The 18,634-nt window shown below is 42.9% G+C and overlaps 1 protein-coding gene across 4 annotated transcripts in view; it reads right to left on the bottom strand.

Moving 5' to 3' along the window:
* MELK (maternal embryonic leucine zipper kinase) overlaps nt 1-18,634 on the bottom strand; it is a 204,196-nt gene that overhangs the window by 81,745 nt on the left and 103,817 nt on the right. For 3 of the 4 annotated variants that reach the window (XM_033956774.1, XM_033956777.1, XM_033956775.1), the window contains 2 exons: nt 5,684-5,782; nt 2,346-2,414 (listed from right to left, as the gene is read on the bottom strand). In XM_033956774.1, coding sequence (XP_033812665.1) covers nt 2,346-2,414; nt 5,684-5,782 — 168 coding nt within the window. The remainder of the gene's footprint in view (nt 1-2,345; nt 2,415-5,683; nt 5,783-18,634) is intronic. The other variant, XM_033956776.1, reaches the window with a different exon arrangement.

Here is an 18,634-nt window from a genome sequence, read left to right as displayed (position 1 = left end):
CTAGCGAGGAGGGAACTCCTTTCCCCAACCAGCCCATCCTCAAGATGGCAAAGTTAAACAGATGGATTCAAATGTACCCGCCATAAAGAAAACAAAGTTGAACGAATGATCTTAAACGTCAAACATATGCAAATTTAAGGCTAACCTCAAGTGAAGAACCAATCGGAGCTCACTCTCAATTTCCCTGTTCAGCCCATTTGGTTGAACAGTATTCCAATTGTAAATGATAAAGTCATTATGAGATGTGGAGTTTGGAAGGCTAACCTGATATAACCTATCAGAGAAGTAAGATTTGAACCATTTCAAAGTGGTTCCAGAAATGCCAAGACAGATTAGTCTATTCTTCAGAATAGAGTGATCGATTGAGTAAACCGCAGCAGTCAGGTCCAGAGAGAATAGAAGTACTGACTTCCTCTGATACAGATTTACTGACAGAACTGCTTGTTGCTTTAGTGTTGAGCATAAGAATATAGGTCCTTTTTCAAGAAATGTTCTCTGTAGGACCCTGTTCTCTGGGTGGGGCCTTAAGCACCTGGGCCAATCAGAGCCTCAGGCCCCTACACGGTGCATCCCAGGATGCACTCGGGAGGGGAAGCCCCACCATTTTGAAGAGGCTGGCAAGAGGGAGTAGGCATCGCTCCAGCCAGCCATATGAAAGTAAAGGAAGTGGGAGAGGGCAGGGGTTGTCGGAGGCATAGGGGGATTGCGTGGTGCTTAAAACAATTAGACAGAAAGACCAAAAACTGGGACCATAATGGAGGCCAATGAGCCTCCCAGCTCACCCCCAGCCTTTAACCATGTGCTTGCAAACATGCAGTCTAGAAACAAAACCACCACATTCCAGCCAAAATTAAAATTGGTCACAGCAGGAATGGACTTTCCAAGTGTGTGCTCCTGCCCCTGGCCCCACATTGCCAGCTGGCATAACAGAGAGCTCAAGTATGCATCTGTGTGTTCATCCTGGAAGTGTCTGACAAAAGGCCACAGACTGAGGCTCAGGGAGTAAAGTCAAAAAAGCTAAGGAAAAACAAGACAAATCACTGCACAACTCTACCTCCATCCATCTGATGGAGGCAGAGAAATACTGGAATGTTCCTGGCTGCTCCATCTATTATACTAATTACATTATTAGGATCATCAAGTGTCTGCCTTCATCTACTAGAAAAGGTTTGGACTGGTCTAGTAGGATACAGAAATTCCCAGTATGCAATTCATATGCAAACTTATTGTTGAAATCCTTACACACACAACTAGTTTAAGTGTGCCTCCAGGACAAGGTTGGAAATACTAGCAGTAGCAAGTGCTGCCTAACCAAACCAACCCCTTCTCCCCTCAAAAGTACATAAGAACATAATAAGTGCCTTCACCGAATCAGACACTAGGTCCATCTAGTCCGGCGACCCGCACACGCGGAGGCTAAGCTAGGTGTTCCCTGATGAAGACCCTGTTTTCCCGTATCCCTCAGTGTGATTTGCAAGGTGTGCATCCAACTTGCCCTTGAATCCCAGAATGGTGGTCTCCGTCACAACCTCCTCCGGGAGAGCATTCCAAGCGTCCACCACTCGTTGTGTGAAACAGACATAAAAACTCCAAAATTAGCCTTGGGCGTTTTTACCAACACCTATAGACCCTAAGCTTTCATTCAGTGTTTTGACCATAAAAACACAGTATCCAAGGAGTTTTTGAAAAGTTCACTCCAAATTACATACCAAAGGTTAAAGGAACTAACAGCAGCTCCCAGAGTATTCTGGTGCAGATAATTTCACCCTCTGACATTACCATCTTGTCCTTTGGGAATAAAATTATTTGTGCTGAGCTACCTCTCAAACCTAGCTTTTAAAATCTTTGCTTGCATCTACCTTGCCCTGATCTTTCTTTCTTAGTAGTGTAATAAGGGGGTGCAGGTGGTCGAACCCAGGTGCGGCACCCCTCCTCCTCCTCCCCCCTCCTCATGCCCCTTGATTAACCCTGTACCTTTTTTACTTCCCTGGTGCAAGGCTGCTGCCTGTGTCAGCATTAGCACTCTCTGACATCATTTCCGGGACCCGCACCTAGGAAGTGATGTCAAAGGGCAACTCGACACCAATGTGGGCATGCTGCTCACACCGGAGAAGTTAAAAAGGTACGGGAAAGGGGAAAGGGACGCTGCTCACCCTTACTACGCCACTGTTCTCTTTTACTCAACAATACACAGTTTAGGAAGCTTATGTAGAAGTACTCTAGTTACTGAATAAGCAAACTTTTACCACCAGTACTCAAAGGGAGAATGCAGATGTATTAACCCCCCCCCCCCCAAAAAAAAAAAAAAAAAAAAAACCCAAACAAAAAAATCACCCCACCAGTACCTGTAACATCTGGTTGAGAAGTATTATAGTGTCAGGAGAAAGCCACTTTGGAATCTCATATTTTCCTCTCTGAAGAAAAAAAAAAATTACTAAACAGTAATTTCTTTAATTAAAAAAAGCTTAAATTACAAGGACAGGTAGAAGTGATAGAAACCAACATCAAATTCCTTATCTAATTTAAGGGTTGCAACCATGGTCTTCAAGGGTTACCACCCAGTGAGGTTTTCAAGATTTCCATAATGAATATGCATGAAATCCATGAGACTGATTTGCACAGCAAATCAATCTCATATACAGTATATTCAGCAATGCGGCAGAGTGAATTAACGGGCGGACAAGGCCAAAGCAGCCTGTTTCAAGTGCTGCCAGCCAAACGCTGCTTAGGGAGGTATGTAAGGCTCACTCATGGTCGACAGGGTTCAGATGGGAGAGAGGGAAGTATGGTGGTTCGGCTGCGGGGGCAGGTGCTTGCTCAAGGGTTCTGCTGAACAAGGAGTAGGAGGGAAGGGAAGCTGGGCAAGGGTTCTGCTGCATGAGGGATGGGAGGGTGGGAGGGAAGGATAGAGGCTGGGTAAGGGTCCTGCTGTACAAGGGATGGGAGGGAGGGAAGGGAAGCTGGGCAGGGTCCTGTTGCACGAGGGATGAAGGGAAGCTGGGCAGGGGCCCTGCTGCACGAGGAATGGGAGGGGAGGAAAGATGCTGCACGTGGGATAGAAAAAGGAAAGAGGAAAAATTGGGGTGAAGGAGAGGAAGGGAGACTACAAAATGAAACCCTCCTTCACTCAGCTCCCGATACTATTTCTCACCACCCTCACAGCGCTACACAACATATCTCTCAACCACCATTTCAATGCCTCACAAGATCCCAAGAAGTAAAGGCCTAGATCGAAAGAACCTCTTACACAACCTACAGAAGGTCATGGTGGAAGCGGTCAACTTATTCCCATAATCTGGACCAAGAGACTTGACAAACATATACACAGAAAGCGACCCCTCTCTAAGTCACACAACAACCCAACAATGAATCCAAACAATAATATACCCTCCTCCGCCCATTGCATGTACATGAATGCAAGATCAGTGGTCAATAATCTATTCCTCGGAAATGACCTGATCTCCACAAAGGATATAGACCTAGTATTTATCATGGAAACATGGTTAAAAGACTAATGTAGCCCAGAACTCCCCCACCTCTGCCCTCCAGGATACAACATACTCCATCTCCTGAGAAAACTCAAACGGGGAGGCGGCCTAGCAATTATTCACAAAAAAGCCTATATCATCTCGGAAATAGACTCAAGTTCTCACACCAATTTGGAATACATTGCTTGCAAACTGGAAGATAAGACTAATTCCACACAGAACAACGTAGGAATCCTTCTGGTCTATAGACCTCCTAACTCCCAACCTAGCTCCATCACCACAATTACGGAAATAATCATCAACCTAGCTTGCCAACTCGATAAACTAATCATCCTGTGAGATATCAATCTCCCTCTTGAATCCAAGGTCAACAAAGAGGTCACCAAACTCAAAGCCCTACTTGACGATTGCCAAATCACAATTGCCCCCTCAGGCTCCACACACGAAAAAGGCCACACGCTTGATCTACTCGTATCTTCCTCCTCCATAAATCTCACTAGCAATGTCATATGGTCCCCGGTCACATGGTCTGACCACTACCTCCTAAACTTCTGCCTCAATCTCAAAAGACAAAGATCAGAACAGCAAGATCACCACGGATACAAGACTAGTGCACAGAAAGATGAGACCTGAACTATTCTGGAACACAGTATCCGAGTCTCTCACCGCCCCATCGAAAAACACAACTCTAATGCTAACCAACTGGAACAAAACCATAACTAACACACTACATAAGAACATAACATAAGAACATAAGCATTGCCTCTGCCGGGTCAGACCAGGGGTCCATCGTGCTCGGCAGTCCGCTCCCATGGCGGCCCCCCAGGTCCATGACCTGAAAGTGTTCCCTACCTAACCTAAAATATCCATACCCTATTCGCTCAATGTCCTGTAAGGTAAACCTCTATCTGTACCCTGTTAGACACCATTACCCCCCTCCATCCATGTAAAATCAAATCAAATTGAACCTCACCCTGGTTCACAGACTCACTAAGAACAGACAAACAACAATGCAGACGGTTGGAGAGGGGGACATCACACTAACGAGAACAAGTAACCAAGCAGTGGTACAGCAGCAATATTGTCCCCCGATGAAGGCTAGCTAATAGCTGAAACGCTCTAAAACAGTTCAAGCGTCGGGTAGTTCATAAACCCACCAACGTTGGTCCTGGCTTGGAAGCCACTAAAATAAGTGTTGCTGTTCTTCTTCTTTAATACAAAAATATAAAAATACATTTGATGGAGTGAATGATAGGACATTATAAAGTAAATTAAGTTAACAACATATATTTATTAAATAATTTAAATAGAAGATAGGGATAGGTTATGCACCCTTAGTTCATTATTTTTTTAATCTTAATTAAACATTATTAAATAAAAATGTTTTTAAGGTAGGAAGGAGGTCTGAAGTAAATGATTACATTACATGCATTCAGGATGAAGACTTGAAATAACATCCAAGAGGTCTCTTTACTGAGAACCATGCATCCTTTATGATACTTCAACCTCTTAATTTACACAGCAGGTTAATACACTGATAAAATGGTTGTTTTGTACATGACAAAAAAATGGTTTTAGTGACAATTAAGTATTTAAAAAAGTAGTCAGACATTGATGTGTAGTAAATGAATTTACTAAATCAGATGTTGTATAAATTATCCGTTATAACCCCCTTTTTTCTTGATAGTCTCACTCAAAGTATAAATCCTTGTGCAGCGCACAAGCAAGAAAGGTGAATATGAAGCACACAAGCAAGAAAGGTGCCTATGAGCTGGAGGAGACCTCCTAGCATCTTGGCAATAATAGATGACCTTAAGTGTCACATTAAGTGTGCTTGCCATTTTCCTAGATTGTCTATGGAGAAAATATAAGTTTAAGAAATCAAAACATAAATCTTCCTCATGGAAGCAGGTAGGTCAACCTCATTTCTTACTTGAGCATTATTCATACATTTGATTTATGGTATAGTGATATTACATTAAAATTGAGACATCCTGAATGACCATATCTACCCTATTTTATCTTTCAGAAGGCTGTATATGTTCTTCACCAGAATACCATTTTTAACATATGAAAAAGGAACAGAAGAAAATTGCCTAGCACACAGAACAAGCTTTTCTATAATTTCACTTATATATATATTTCATCATTCTAAAAACATCAAGTGTAAACATTAAAAATAAGAAAATTCTTACCATTATTTTCCTGTAGAGCAGCATTACATTATCGTCATCAAAAGGTAGATAGCCACACAATAGTGCATACATTAGCACCCCCATGCTCCAAATATCTGCCTAAAAGAAGTGGCAATAATACTTTGAAGATTAGATTCTTACCTAGATACCATAATCTTTTTTCAGTTAATACACATAGGAGTCTGTACTCTAGGTGAATATCCTCAGGTCGCAAACTGTTGCAGAAGGATGTCAATCACATCTTTCAGCTCCTCCTTCTTCACCAGTGGAGTAGTGTCCTCTTCAGTTTGTACCAAAGCAGTTGATATCCACTACAACAGAAGAAAGCAGAAGGAGGAGCACAGGGAACTTCCTCGAAACAATATCATATATACTCAAATATAAATCAAAGTAACTTTTTTCCTCAAAAAAAGAGGAGGAAAAAAGGTTGACTTGAATATAAACCAAGGTCAGGAATCTGGGTACATGAGCGTCATTTGTCAGGGTTCATACCATAAGTAATCACTAATTTTTCAGTTGAGGCAGTTTCGAGTCCAAAAAAGCTGAAGGAGAGCAGACATATTTCCCTACTTGGGACCACAATACGAACTAAAGTTTCTGGACTTCTATCCCCACAAGAACACCTGATCTCAGTTATACATGCAGAAAACAGAAAAAAAAACTTTTCAAATACAAACCCACAAATTAAAAGTACTATTGTACATAAACGAAACCCTAATATGTCAGATTATGCATACTGTACTACACCACAAGAGAAATGGAAGAAAATGCATTTTTTCCTGAAAAGTCCAAAATATAAAAACAGCAGATGTAAACTTTCAAAAACATTTCCCTACCTTTTGTCATCTGGCAAGTTTATTTTTCTTATCACCTTGTTCAATTTGTGCTCTTAATGCTGTTTCAAAGGCCTTGGTATGCATTTGCTCTTTCCTCTCCTTTGACACCGACTTTCATGTTCAGTTTTCTTCCATTTTTCTGCCTTCATCTCAAATCTATCTTTCCAACTCTTCTCCTTCCCTCAATCCATGTGCACCTTTCTCTTTTTCCACTTCCATTCATCCATGTGCCCCTTTTTTCCCCTTCCCTCCATCCATGTGCCACCAAACCCTTCCTCTCTCCTCCATTCATGTACCTCAGTTCCTCTTCTCTCTGCCCCTCCCATTCAGCATCTTTCTCTTTTCCTCCCACCCCCTCCCCGGTTCCACCAAATGTTCTTCAACCTGATTCTGAAGCTCCCCTCACCACGAAAGCCACAACATAGTTGCCGGCGTGGAAACAATTCTCTTGCACTCAGGCGGCCTCCTCTGCACCATTCCTTTGCTGCAGTTCATCCAAGCAGAGAAGAGGAAGTTGCTTCAGAGAGGGGTGGAGTGTGGCAAAAGTAAAGTACAGAGGAAACCACTGGGAGTGCTGGAGAATCGAACAGTGGCTTAGGCATTCCTATCCTCCACTATCTGCTCCCCCCTGCCCCAGACTGACATTGCACTTACAGGCCCAATGCTCTCTGCAACGTCGCAGACATTCTGTGCAGGTGAAGGGCCTTGAGCATCTGCGCATGCTCAAGGTTTGCTGGACTCCCTTCGAGAATCCTGGAAAGAGCGGGAGCCAGCAGGCCTTGAACATTCGCAGATGTTCAAGGCCCTTCAGCTCAGCACTGGCATTGGCTTCCAGAGCATCAGGACCAAGTGCAACGTCAGTCTGGGACAGGAGGGAGTGGGCAGTGGAAGATAGGAGTGCCAGTCATTGGGGGGGGGAGGGGGGAGATAGCAATGTTAGTCATCGGAGGGGATAGCAGTACCGGTTGTCAGAGGGGGCGGGGTGCAGGATAGCAGTGCTGGACATCTGGAGGGGTGGAAAATAGCAGTGTTGGTCATCAGGTGGGGAGGAGAGGAAAAAAATAATCATCATCAAAATGAGGCTCGAATATAAACAACCCCCATAGTTAACATGAACTAACATAAGTGTCCAACGAACCACCCTGCTGTGTGCAACAAAGAAACACATATGAAGCTCAGAACTCAACAAATTTATTAATTTATTAGTCATACATGATTACAAGTACTTCTAACAGATAGGAGAAAAACTCCAGTTTTGGAATATAGCTTTATCCGAGGCAGAAAACAGGTGTGTTGAAAACTGAGAGCAGGCCGTACAGCCTCCTAAGTATATTAACAGAAAGAAGATTATTCAGGTAAGAACCTAATCTTCTCTTGTTACATAAACATAGGAGTCTGTATGCCAAGTGACGTATCAAAGCAGTGGCAGACGCCTAGTGTGGGACAGATGAGCCTGCCCACAAGACCAAGGACCTAAAAGTGGCATCCTCCCAAGCCGCCACGTCCACTCTATAGAATCTGGTAAAGGTATGAAGAGTAGACCAAGTAGCTGCTCTACAGATCTCTCTGGGCAGCACTGCTCTGGTCTCCATCTGGGAAGCCAACACACTTCTAGTCAATTGAGCTTTGAGAGAAATAAGCAGCTGTTTGTCACAAGCAATGTATGTCAACGAAATTGCCATTCGAATCTGTTTGGCAATAGATGACTTGGAAGCTGGTCTGCCTCGTCTTGACTGACTTGTTAGCACAAAAAAACAGTTGATCCATTCCAAACAGAGGAGCAAAAAACTCCCCGTACATCCAATCTCTACAATATTTTATCCTATTTGGCCGAACCAGTAGACAAACGTGGGTAGACTGACCTTTTGATTTATGTGAAAGACTAAAACAACCTTCATTTGAAAGGAAAGTACCATGCATAGAACAATTCCTGCCTCTGTGATCCTGAGGTATGGTTCTCTGCATGAGTGCGCCTGTAATTCTGAGATCCTTCTCGCTGAGACAATTGCCACCAGAAACACTGTCTTCACCGTGAGATCCAGCAGGGACGCTTCTTGAATGAGCTTATACAGAGGTTTACAAAGTCTCTTCAGGACGATATTAAGATTTCAAATTGGAAAAGGCTGGTGTAATGGAGACCACAATCCGAGTGCCCCCTTCAAAAATCTGGTCACATCTGGATGAGATGCCTTTCCTGTTCGGGCTCGAAAGCATGAAAGGCCTGCACCTTGAAAGGATCCACATTATCATTGGCACACCAGAACTGAAAAGCCTTCCAGGCCTTAGCATAGGTTCCAATAGTCTAAGGCAGGGGTGTCCAACCTGTGGCCCAAGGGCTGCATGCGGCCCTGTGAAGTATTTTGTGCGGCCCTGGTCGAGGGGGATGCAGTGTTTTCTTCTCCTGCCCCCAGGTGTTTACCGTCTTGCCAACTACCTCCTCTATCTTGCTGAAGTGTTTGCGCGGCCCCAGAAAATTTTTTTTCAGCCAATGCGGCCCAGGAAAGCCAAAAGGTTGCACACCCCTGGTCTAAGGCTTTTTAGCTCGAAGGAGAATAGAAATGACTACCTCCAAATAGCCTTGGTATATTGAGGCAGAGCACTTAACTATACCATAAGACCAAAGCAATCTGGATTCTCCATATGGATTGGACCCTGACTGAGTAGTCCCGTATGAACTGGCAGCTTAATGCATCTGTCCCGTTGGAGCCATACTAGATCCACATACCATGGCCAGCGAGGCCAATCTGGGGCTAGTAGGATCAGAAGTCTGCAAAATAACCCAGTCCTCCATGGACAACTGCAGGAACACAAAGTAGCTTGTCTTCCAGCCAGAGCTAAACCATAGAAACATAGAAAAAAGCGGCAGAAAAGGGCTATAGCCCACCAAGTCTGCCCATTTCAAGTATCCCTCCCCCCTGGATTTACTCCCTTAAAGATCCCACGTGGGTATCCCATTTTTTCTTAAAATCCGTCACGCTGCTGGCCTTTATCACCTGGAGTGGGAGTTTGTTCCAATGATTCACCACTCTTTCGATGAAGAAGTACTTCCTGGAGTCGCCATGAAACTTCCCTCCCCTGATTTTCAGCGGATGCCCTCTGGTGGTCGAGGGTCCCATGAGCCAGAAGATATCATCTTCTGACTCGATGCATCCCGTGATGTACTTGTACGTTTCAATCATATCGCCCCGTTCTCTTCTTTCCAACCCTGTGCTTCCTAATTCATCTCTTTGGATGTAGAAGCAAATCGCCTTCATGTTTTTCGCTGAAGCCATGAAGTCCATTGCCAGATTTCCCCAGCATTGCACAGTGAGACTGAACACTCTGAGACAGTGACCATTCACCTGGGTCTAACATGTGCCCAAAAAGTCAGCCTTCACATTTTTCCACTTCTGCTACATGAGCTGTGGAGAGTGCCTGAAGGTGAGCTTCCACCCATGTGAACAAAATCTGATCCTCCAGATGTAACAGAGCACTCTTGGTGCTTCCTTGTCTGTATACATATGCTACTGTGGTGGCATTGTCCAAAAACAATGACTGTCTTGCTTTACAGATCTTTCTCCAACAAACTTAAAGCTAGCTGAATGGTTTGCAGTTCCAGACGATTTTATGGATCATTTTCTCTGATGGAAAGACCATCAGCCCTGTACCGGACACCCATTGCAATAGGCCCCCCCCCCCCAGCCTGACAGGCTGGCATCAGTTGTTAGGATCACCCATGAGGGTATTAGGAGTAGGATACTCCTTGATAAGAAGTCTACTCAGAGCAACCAGTGCAAGATGTTTGTTGCTTCCACAGACCAGGGAAGCTGCATCTGAAGGAAATAATGTTGGGAGGACCACCTGGAGAAGAGAGACTCCTGTAGGGGACGAATGTGTGCTCTCACCCAGAGAACCCCTTACAGGGTTGCTGCTATCGAGTCTAGGACCTGAAGGTAATGCCAGGCAGTGGGGCTTTGCATCACTAGGAGATATGCAATCTGCTTCCTGAACTTTTGTTTACGTGGCTTGGGAAGAAAGATATGGTCCTTCACCGTGTCAAAGAAAATAATAATAATTTTTATTCTTATATTCCGCCAAATCATTGGTTCAAGGAGGTTTACAGCAAGAAGAAACTGCACAAACAGTGAATTACTTACATAAGCATATCAAAATTTCTCAGAAAACTCCAAAAGGGTTAAAAAACTCCTAAGTATATAAGAAAAAGGGGAGAGCAGAACAGAAACACTCCTTCAGGCTTGCGTGCAGAAGGGAAAAACTACAGGTGGCTGTAGAACCACCAGTGAAGTAAAGGACAGTCAGAGAAAAAAAAATCCAGAGTGGATTCCTTCTGCAGGTGGCTCGTGGCCAATGGGAGATAACCCACTTTTTCTAGAATGACTCACCTATTGCACTGGAAATATAATTTTATTTAATTACTATTTAAATATCAAAAGTTACCAGGAGCAGGAACCAAGGAATTGGTATTATTTCCAAGATACATGAACAAATATTCAATGGCATACCTAGCATATGTGACACATGGGGCCCATCATTTTTTAACCCCCCTATCCACATATCGCACAACAAGAGTGTACCTAGGAAAAGGCAGCATCTTAAACACTGCAGTGAGCACTAGAACACCAACACATACATTGTAAAACTAAACAAGTCAGATCCCGCAGTCAATTGATCCTGCAGTCAATGCCAACTGAAAACTATATTCTTTTCATACACACAGAACAGAGATACACCCTCGCCCAATATGGAATAATCACAAACTAAAAATAGAAATATGCAGACAAAAGTTAAACTGAACCGCCAAGACACCAGACTCTGCATACAATGCAACACCACTACACCACAAAAACAGTAACATATGTCCTCTAATACTATGCAAAATATAAAGACAGTAGATGTAAATTTGAAAAAACTGATACATAAAATCACCACTTTACAAATTAACAAATAAAAATAAAACAAATAATGAGAAATAAGAAAATACAATTTTATTGGATTAATCCCCATAAGCTCGGTCCTCATCCCCACAAACCACCTTATTCCATCCACACAAGCCTTGAATTGTTTTATATTGAACTTATTATATTAAAATATAAAAAGAAACAATATTCTGTACAATTGTCAATTTATAAATCTGCATCTTCTCCCCACTCTCTCTTCCCCATTTCCCTTCAGCGTCCTCAGCCCACTCTCTGTCCACTTTCCTTCAGCGCACGCATATAAAAACAAGCAAGTAATTTTATATCATTTTCATTCTATTCATTCATAGAAATTAAAGTCTAAATAATACCAGTCACATAATAAAACATGATTTTACAAGAATAATTCCCTGAACAGTCAAGCCTGCAAGGATTACTAGATGTCTTTCAGCAGCTCCCCTCCCTCCCTCCCCCTTACCTTTGTGGCCAAGTCAAAATGATCTACCAACAATAAAATTTTAAAAACACAAAGCACACTGTATGCAGAGAAAATGTTAATTATCATTTATATTCCACGGGTTTTCAAAGAGGTCAAGGCAGATGACTTTATGCAATGTCACCTCAGTAACAACTATACAAAAATAGACAAATATACCCCCTGTTTTTTTACTAAACCACGATAGTGGTTTTTAGCACAGAGAGCTGCGCTGAATGCCCCATGCTGCTCTTGACACTCATAGGCTCCCTTCGCTAAAAAACGCTATTGCAGTTTAGTAAAAGTGGGCCATAGTGCAAAATATAGACAGCATATATAAATTCTCAAAATGGACACATTTTGATCACTAAATTAAAAATAAAATAATTTTCCTACCTTTGGTAATTTCATCAGTCTCTGGTAGCACTTTATTCTTCTGACTGTGCATCCAATATTTCTTCCCTTCTTTCAGCCTCCTGTATGCTTCCTCTCCTCCAGACCTCATTCCCTCCCCCAACTTTTTCTTTGTTTCATCCTGCCACTTCTTTTTCTCTCTCCATGCCCCCTTTCTTTCTGTATGTCTGTCTTTCTCTCTCTCTCCGTGGCCCATTTCTTTCACCCTGCCCCCTTCTTTCTTTCTCTCTCCATGACCCTTTCTTTCTCTATCGCCATGCCCCATTTCTTTCTTTCTTTCATCCTGCTCCTTCTTTCTTTCTCTTTCCATGCCCCCTTTCTTACTGTATATCTGTCTTTCTCTCTCTCTCCGTGCCCCATTTCTTTCTTTCACTCTGCCCCCTTCTTTCTTTCTCTCTCCATGTCCCCTTTTCTTTCTCTATGTCTGTCTTTCTCTCTCTCCGTGCCCCATTTCTTTCTTTCACTCTGCCCCCTTCTTTCTTTCTCTCTCCATGTCCCCTTTTCTTTCTCTATGTCTGTCTTTCTCTCTCTCCGTGCCCCATTTTTTTTCTTTCTTTCTTTGTTTTACCCTGCCCCCTTTCTTTATTTCTTTCTCCCTGTCCTCCCCCATGCTACCGCCATTGGGAACATGCTGCTGCCACTGCCGCCATCGGGAACAGGCTGGCGCCGAGTTCTCCCTCCCTGCTTTTCTTTCCCTCGGCGCCGACCAACTCTCGCCACCCGACGTCAATTCTAACATCGGAGAGGACATTCCGGGCAGCCAGGCAGCGATTGGCTGACCCAGAACGTCCTCTCCAACGTCAGAATTGACGTTGGGCGGCGAGAGTTGGTCAGCCCCGCAGGGAAGAAAAGCAGGGAGGGAAAACTCGGCTTGTTCCCGGTGGCGGCAGTGGCAGCCTATTCCCCGTTGGGTGGTCAGTTGTTCACCCCCTTGGGGCATGCACCCGGGGCGGACTGCCCCCCCCCTTGGTACGCCACTGCACATATTTAAGAGAAATAGCAAATAAGGTAGCATTAAGATAGACTTCTGTCTAGTTTGTTTAGAGATATAGTTGTTTGCCATCCAGTTACACATTAACTATCTGTACTTAAAAATTCCTCACTGTAGTTTTATCCATCAATTTCTTAAATAAACATCTTTAAATTTCAAGCAGTGCTTCTTTGACTTTACTGCCTCTGAGGTAACATAGCTTAAGGAGGGAATTGGACAGATTAAGGGACAATAACCCTAACGAAATGGATAAAATATACCAGAAAACAATAGAGCAGATCAGAACACACCTTCTCAGTTCGCTTAAAAAGGAAAAACTGGAGAGGGCACTCTACTCCACTGGTGAAATAGGAGGAGCTAAAAGATGTGATTGACATCTTCTGCAACAGTTTGAAACCAGAGGATATTCACCTAGGAGTACAGTCCTATGTTTATCTAACAGAAACATAGTTTATCATGGTCAAAGGCTAATTTACAAAAAGACCAAATTTAATATATACAAACTGTTTGAAATATAATATCCCATGTTTAAAAAAAATGTATTTTTAAACAAGTTGACAAAAGGATTGCTTCTACCCAAAAGCACACAATGTTAACATTTGTACAATAAATGACCAATTCTGAAACAGAGCAAGCCTGCAAGTCAATTTTCAAAAAACTAGGAAGAACCCCACACAAGATCCACTTGATGATATCGACATCTACCATGCATGATGGATTTACTTTCTGTGGAAAAATCCCAGTGGATAAATTTGGACTTCCTAAATTTCTTTTCTCAAATGATCCCAGACCATTCTAGACAAATGTATTATGTCAATTTACCAGCAGATGGGGATGAACAAAACATACTTGTAAGCCCTGCCCTTAAAAAATACCAAGCAGCCAGCATCTCTTCAGTTTCATTCAGTATTAAAAAGCAAATAGTATTTGCCCCACAATATGATGGAGAGTTTTCACAAGAAATCTCTCCTCACTAGCAATCAAATGCAACTTCAGAGATATGGATGAATTCTGGACTGATCTAATAGATGTAAAAGGAAAAGAAAATGATCTAACACTACATTTTCTCCTTCCTTATCAAGTCATTCTAGATCAGGGTTAAGCAATTCCAGCCCTCGAGAGCCACAGGTAGGTCAGGTTTTCAGAATATCCACAATGAATATATGCGAGATGGGTTTGCATGCACCGCCTCCTTGAGATGCAAATCTAACTCATGTATATTTATTGTGGATATCCTGAAAACCTGACCTGCCTGTGGCTCTCGAGGACCGGAATTGCTTACCCCTGGTCTAGATGAATGGAATATAAGAACAGTCCCAAACTGAGGCAAGAACTCAAAATACCTGCCCTCAGCACATCTGTTTTCAAAGCAGCATCCTCTCAGGCAAGGACACCCAACCTAAGATGTTTAGGGAACAAATCGGTAGACTATATAGCTGCCCTAGAGATCTCTATTAGACACTGAACTTCTACCCACTAACTCCTAATCAAGTGAGCCCTTAGCTTTTTGGGCACAACCTATATAACAAAAAACAGTTCCTCCCAAGCTTCACCTACATTACTTTCTACTTCTTAGCAAATCAAAAATGTCCTTATGTATCTCCTAAGATCTTGACAATTCTCATGGAATTCCACTTTATGTATTTTGTAATATCATGACAATCGTATGTAATCCACCTTGAACCGCAAGGTAATGGCGGAATAGAAATCACTAATGTAATGTAATATAACACTGAGTATATAGGCCAAGGCAGATCACCTCAAGTCAAGTCAATGTGCTATGGTTGATTTAGATTCCACCCTTCCTTGGTATTTCAAGAAGGGCAGTCTGTACAACATCCAAAAATCACTGGTCATCTCCAAGTACTATAGTAACACTCAATTCACATCCAAGCCCTGGATCATTTCTTCAGACTTCTTTCTTTTTTTATTTACATTTTTATTAATATTTGTTACATCAATAACAAAAATCAGGAAAAGGAAAACAGTTCAAAGAAACAACTTAAAATTCAAATTAAGACTTATGCCAAGTCCACATTAACAAGGGCCACTCAGTACAACCTAAAGTACAATAAAAAATTATAAAGAAAACAGTTACACTCATCCTTGACAGGCAAAATGATCAAATCCATTATGTCCTTAACTTTTTCAACAATTACATTAGTATCTGAAATTTTCAATGTAACCTTATCAATCAAGAAATTCTCCAATTGCGATGGATCTACAAAAACAAATTTATCAGCTTTATAGTTTACAAGTCTTCAGACTTCTTTCTTAACAGAAAAAGCAAACACTACCTGATTCATAGAAACGACATGAAATCATTTTAATGAAGGAAAAATAGACTGCACCATCTAAACTCATGCCTTGGTGAAATATAGAAAAGGTCTCTATTGTTTTTTGTTTTGGAATCATTTTTATTAATGAGTCAACAAGAGAAACAGACATGGTGCATAATACAAGCAAGCACATAATAGCAAACTAAGGAAGATTACATCGATCATCACCAAGAAACTTTATACCGCAACAGCCTGGTGACTGGAACTCTAAACAAGCAAACATCAGAACATTATGTTCAGTGAATTCCCTACTCAAGTGGCTCAAAGGGAAAAACACACCAAACCCATGGAGGAGTAAATTAAAATTCCAGCCGGAAAGAGCAATTAAAAGTAGAAACCAAAGAGGCGCCTCACCTTTTTCAGAAAACAAAGAACATTAGGGTGCAATGACACCCTTAAGACACTCTCACCAAAAATAGGCCAGTGCTGCATCTTCTAAGTACTTATGGTCACATCTTTAAGATCCACCTGTAGGAAGACCAAAAAGGAAATGGAGAGTGTTCTCACAATACGCCAGCCATATTCCTACAAGAACCACCAGCCATACTCCTGCAAGAGCCAAAGAAAATAACTTCTTTTATATCTAATGGAATACAGTAACATGAGATGAGCAACTCTCAGGCCTCAGTCAAGACCTCCCAAGGACCGAGTCATAAGATAAAAAGTAAGACAGGTTGTCCAACTGCACCAGGTGTTGCTTGAAAAGCCCCCTTCTTTACAACAGCCTCAGATTTACTTTGAGCCTGACCAAATCTGCCTCTCAGCCTTCTAGGCCAGTCAGGAGCTACCAGAATGACCAAACCCAGATGGGATATTAACTCATAAAACTCAGATGTGGTCACAATGGGAACACAGAAAAGTACACCCCAACTCCTGATCCCAGAGGCCACTGTTGAACCAGGGCATCCAGATAAGATGAACTCAACTCCTTTCCATCTGAAAAACAAGAAATTGCCATGAACAGGACTGCAAAGAAAATCAAGTCCATGGTAGGAGTACCCCATAGGGCAAGGATAGGAGAGAACACCTGTACCTACAACTCCTACTTCCAATGGATCCAGAGAGTGCTTGCTCAAGTAGTTGAGTTCAGGAATGAACTTTACAGAGAAATTAAGAATTACTTAAACTATTTTTCCCTTGGTTTGAACACTTATGCATGCAGATTGGAATACAGTACTTTTAAATATCAGTATTACATATATGGAGTTTTGCTGTTATTTTGAACAACTGAACCAAGTACATAAGAACATAAGAATTGCCTCTGTCGGGTCAGACCGGAAGTCCATCGTGCCCGGCAGTCCACTCATGCGGCGGCCCCTCAGGTCTAGGACCTGATAGTGCTCCTATCCTAAAACTCACATACGCTTTTCGCTTTTGTCCTGTAGAGTAACCTTCTATCTATACCCTGCAATCCCCTTCGCTTCCAGGAAGTCATCCAGTCCCTTTTTGAAACCCAGTATTGTACTCTGTCCTATTACCTCATTTGGAAGCGTGTTCCAGGTGTCCACCACCCTCTGAATGAAGAAAAACTTCCTTGCATTCGTTTTTAATCTGTCCCCTCTCAGTTTTTCTGAATGACCTCTTGTTTTTGTTGTCCCCGCTAGTCTGAAGAATCTGTCCCTCTCAACCCTCTCTATGCCTTTCATGATTTTATACGTCTGTATCATGTCTCCTCTCAGTCTCCGCTTTTCCAGGGTAAAGAGCCCCAGTTTGTCTAACCTTTCGGCATATGAAAGGTTCTCCATTCTTTTTATCATCCTAGTTGCTCTCCTCTGGACCCTCTCAAGTATCGCCATGTCTTTCTTAAGGTACGGTGACCAGTATTGGACACAGTATTCCAGATGTGGTCGCACCATTGCTCGATACAATGGCAGGATAACCTCCTTCGTTCTGGTAACATAGAAACAGACGGCAGATAAGGGCCACGGCCCATCCAGTCTGCCCACTCTAAAGACCCTCCCCTACCTTTCTTTGTGAATAGATCCCACGTGTCTGTCCCATTTGGCCTTAACATCAGGCACGCTGCTGGCCTCAATAACCTGAAGTGGAAGACTATTCCAGCGATCAACCACCCTTTCAGTGAAAAAGAATTTCCTGGTGTCCCCATGCAGTTTTCCGCCCCTAATTTTCCACGGATGCCCCCTTGTTGCTGCTGGACCCTTGAAGAAGAAGATATCTTCTTCCATCTCGATGCGGCCCGTGAGATACTTGAATGTCTCAATCATGTCACCCCTCTCTCTGCGCTCCTCGAGCGAGTATAGCTGTAATTTATCCAGCCTTTCTTCATACGGGAGATCCTTGAGTCCCGAGACCATCCGGGTGGTCATTTTCTGGACCGATTCCAGTCTCAGCACATCCTTGCGATAATGCGGCCTCCAGAATTGCACACAGTATTCCAGGTGGGGCCTCACCATTGATCTATACAATGGCATAATGACTTCCGGCTTATGGCTGACGAAACCCCTCCGTATGCAACCTATGATTTGTCTTGCCTTGGATGAATCTTGCTCCACTTGATTATCAGCTTTCATGTCCTCACTGACGATCACCCCTAAGTCTCGTTCTGCTACCGTTCTTGTTAGGATCTCGCCATTAAGGGTGTAAGTCTTACATGGGTTATGGCCGCCCAGGTGCATAACTTTGCATTTTTTGGCATTGAAGCTAAGTTGCCAGTTCCTAGACCAGCGCTCCAGGAGGAGCAGGTCGTGCATCATGTTGTCCGGCATTGAATCTTCATCCGTTGTGTTAATGCCCACAACATTGCCCAGTTTGGCGTCATCGGCAAATAATGTAATTTTACCTCGCAGCCCTTCTGCTAAGTCACTTATAAAGATGTTGAATAGGATCGGGCCCAGGACCGAGCCCTGCGGCACCCCACTGATCACTTCCGTCATTTCTGAGGGAGTGCCGTTCACCACCACCCTCTGAAGCCTACCTCCAAGCCAGTTTCCAACCTATTTCGTCAATGTATCGCCCAATC

Source organism: Geotrypetes seraphini, chromosome 8 (assembly GCF_902459505.1).
Source record: "Geotrypetes seraphini chromosome 8, aGeoSer1.1, whole genome shotgun sequence".
Classification (NCBI taxonomy): Eukaryota; Metazoa; Chordata; class Amphibia; order Gymnophiona; family Dermophiidae; genus Geotrypetes; species Geotrypetes seraphini.
Note: the sequence above shows the minus strand (reverse complement) of the source record. Positions and strands in the feature narration are given on the sequence as shown.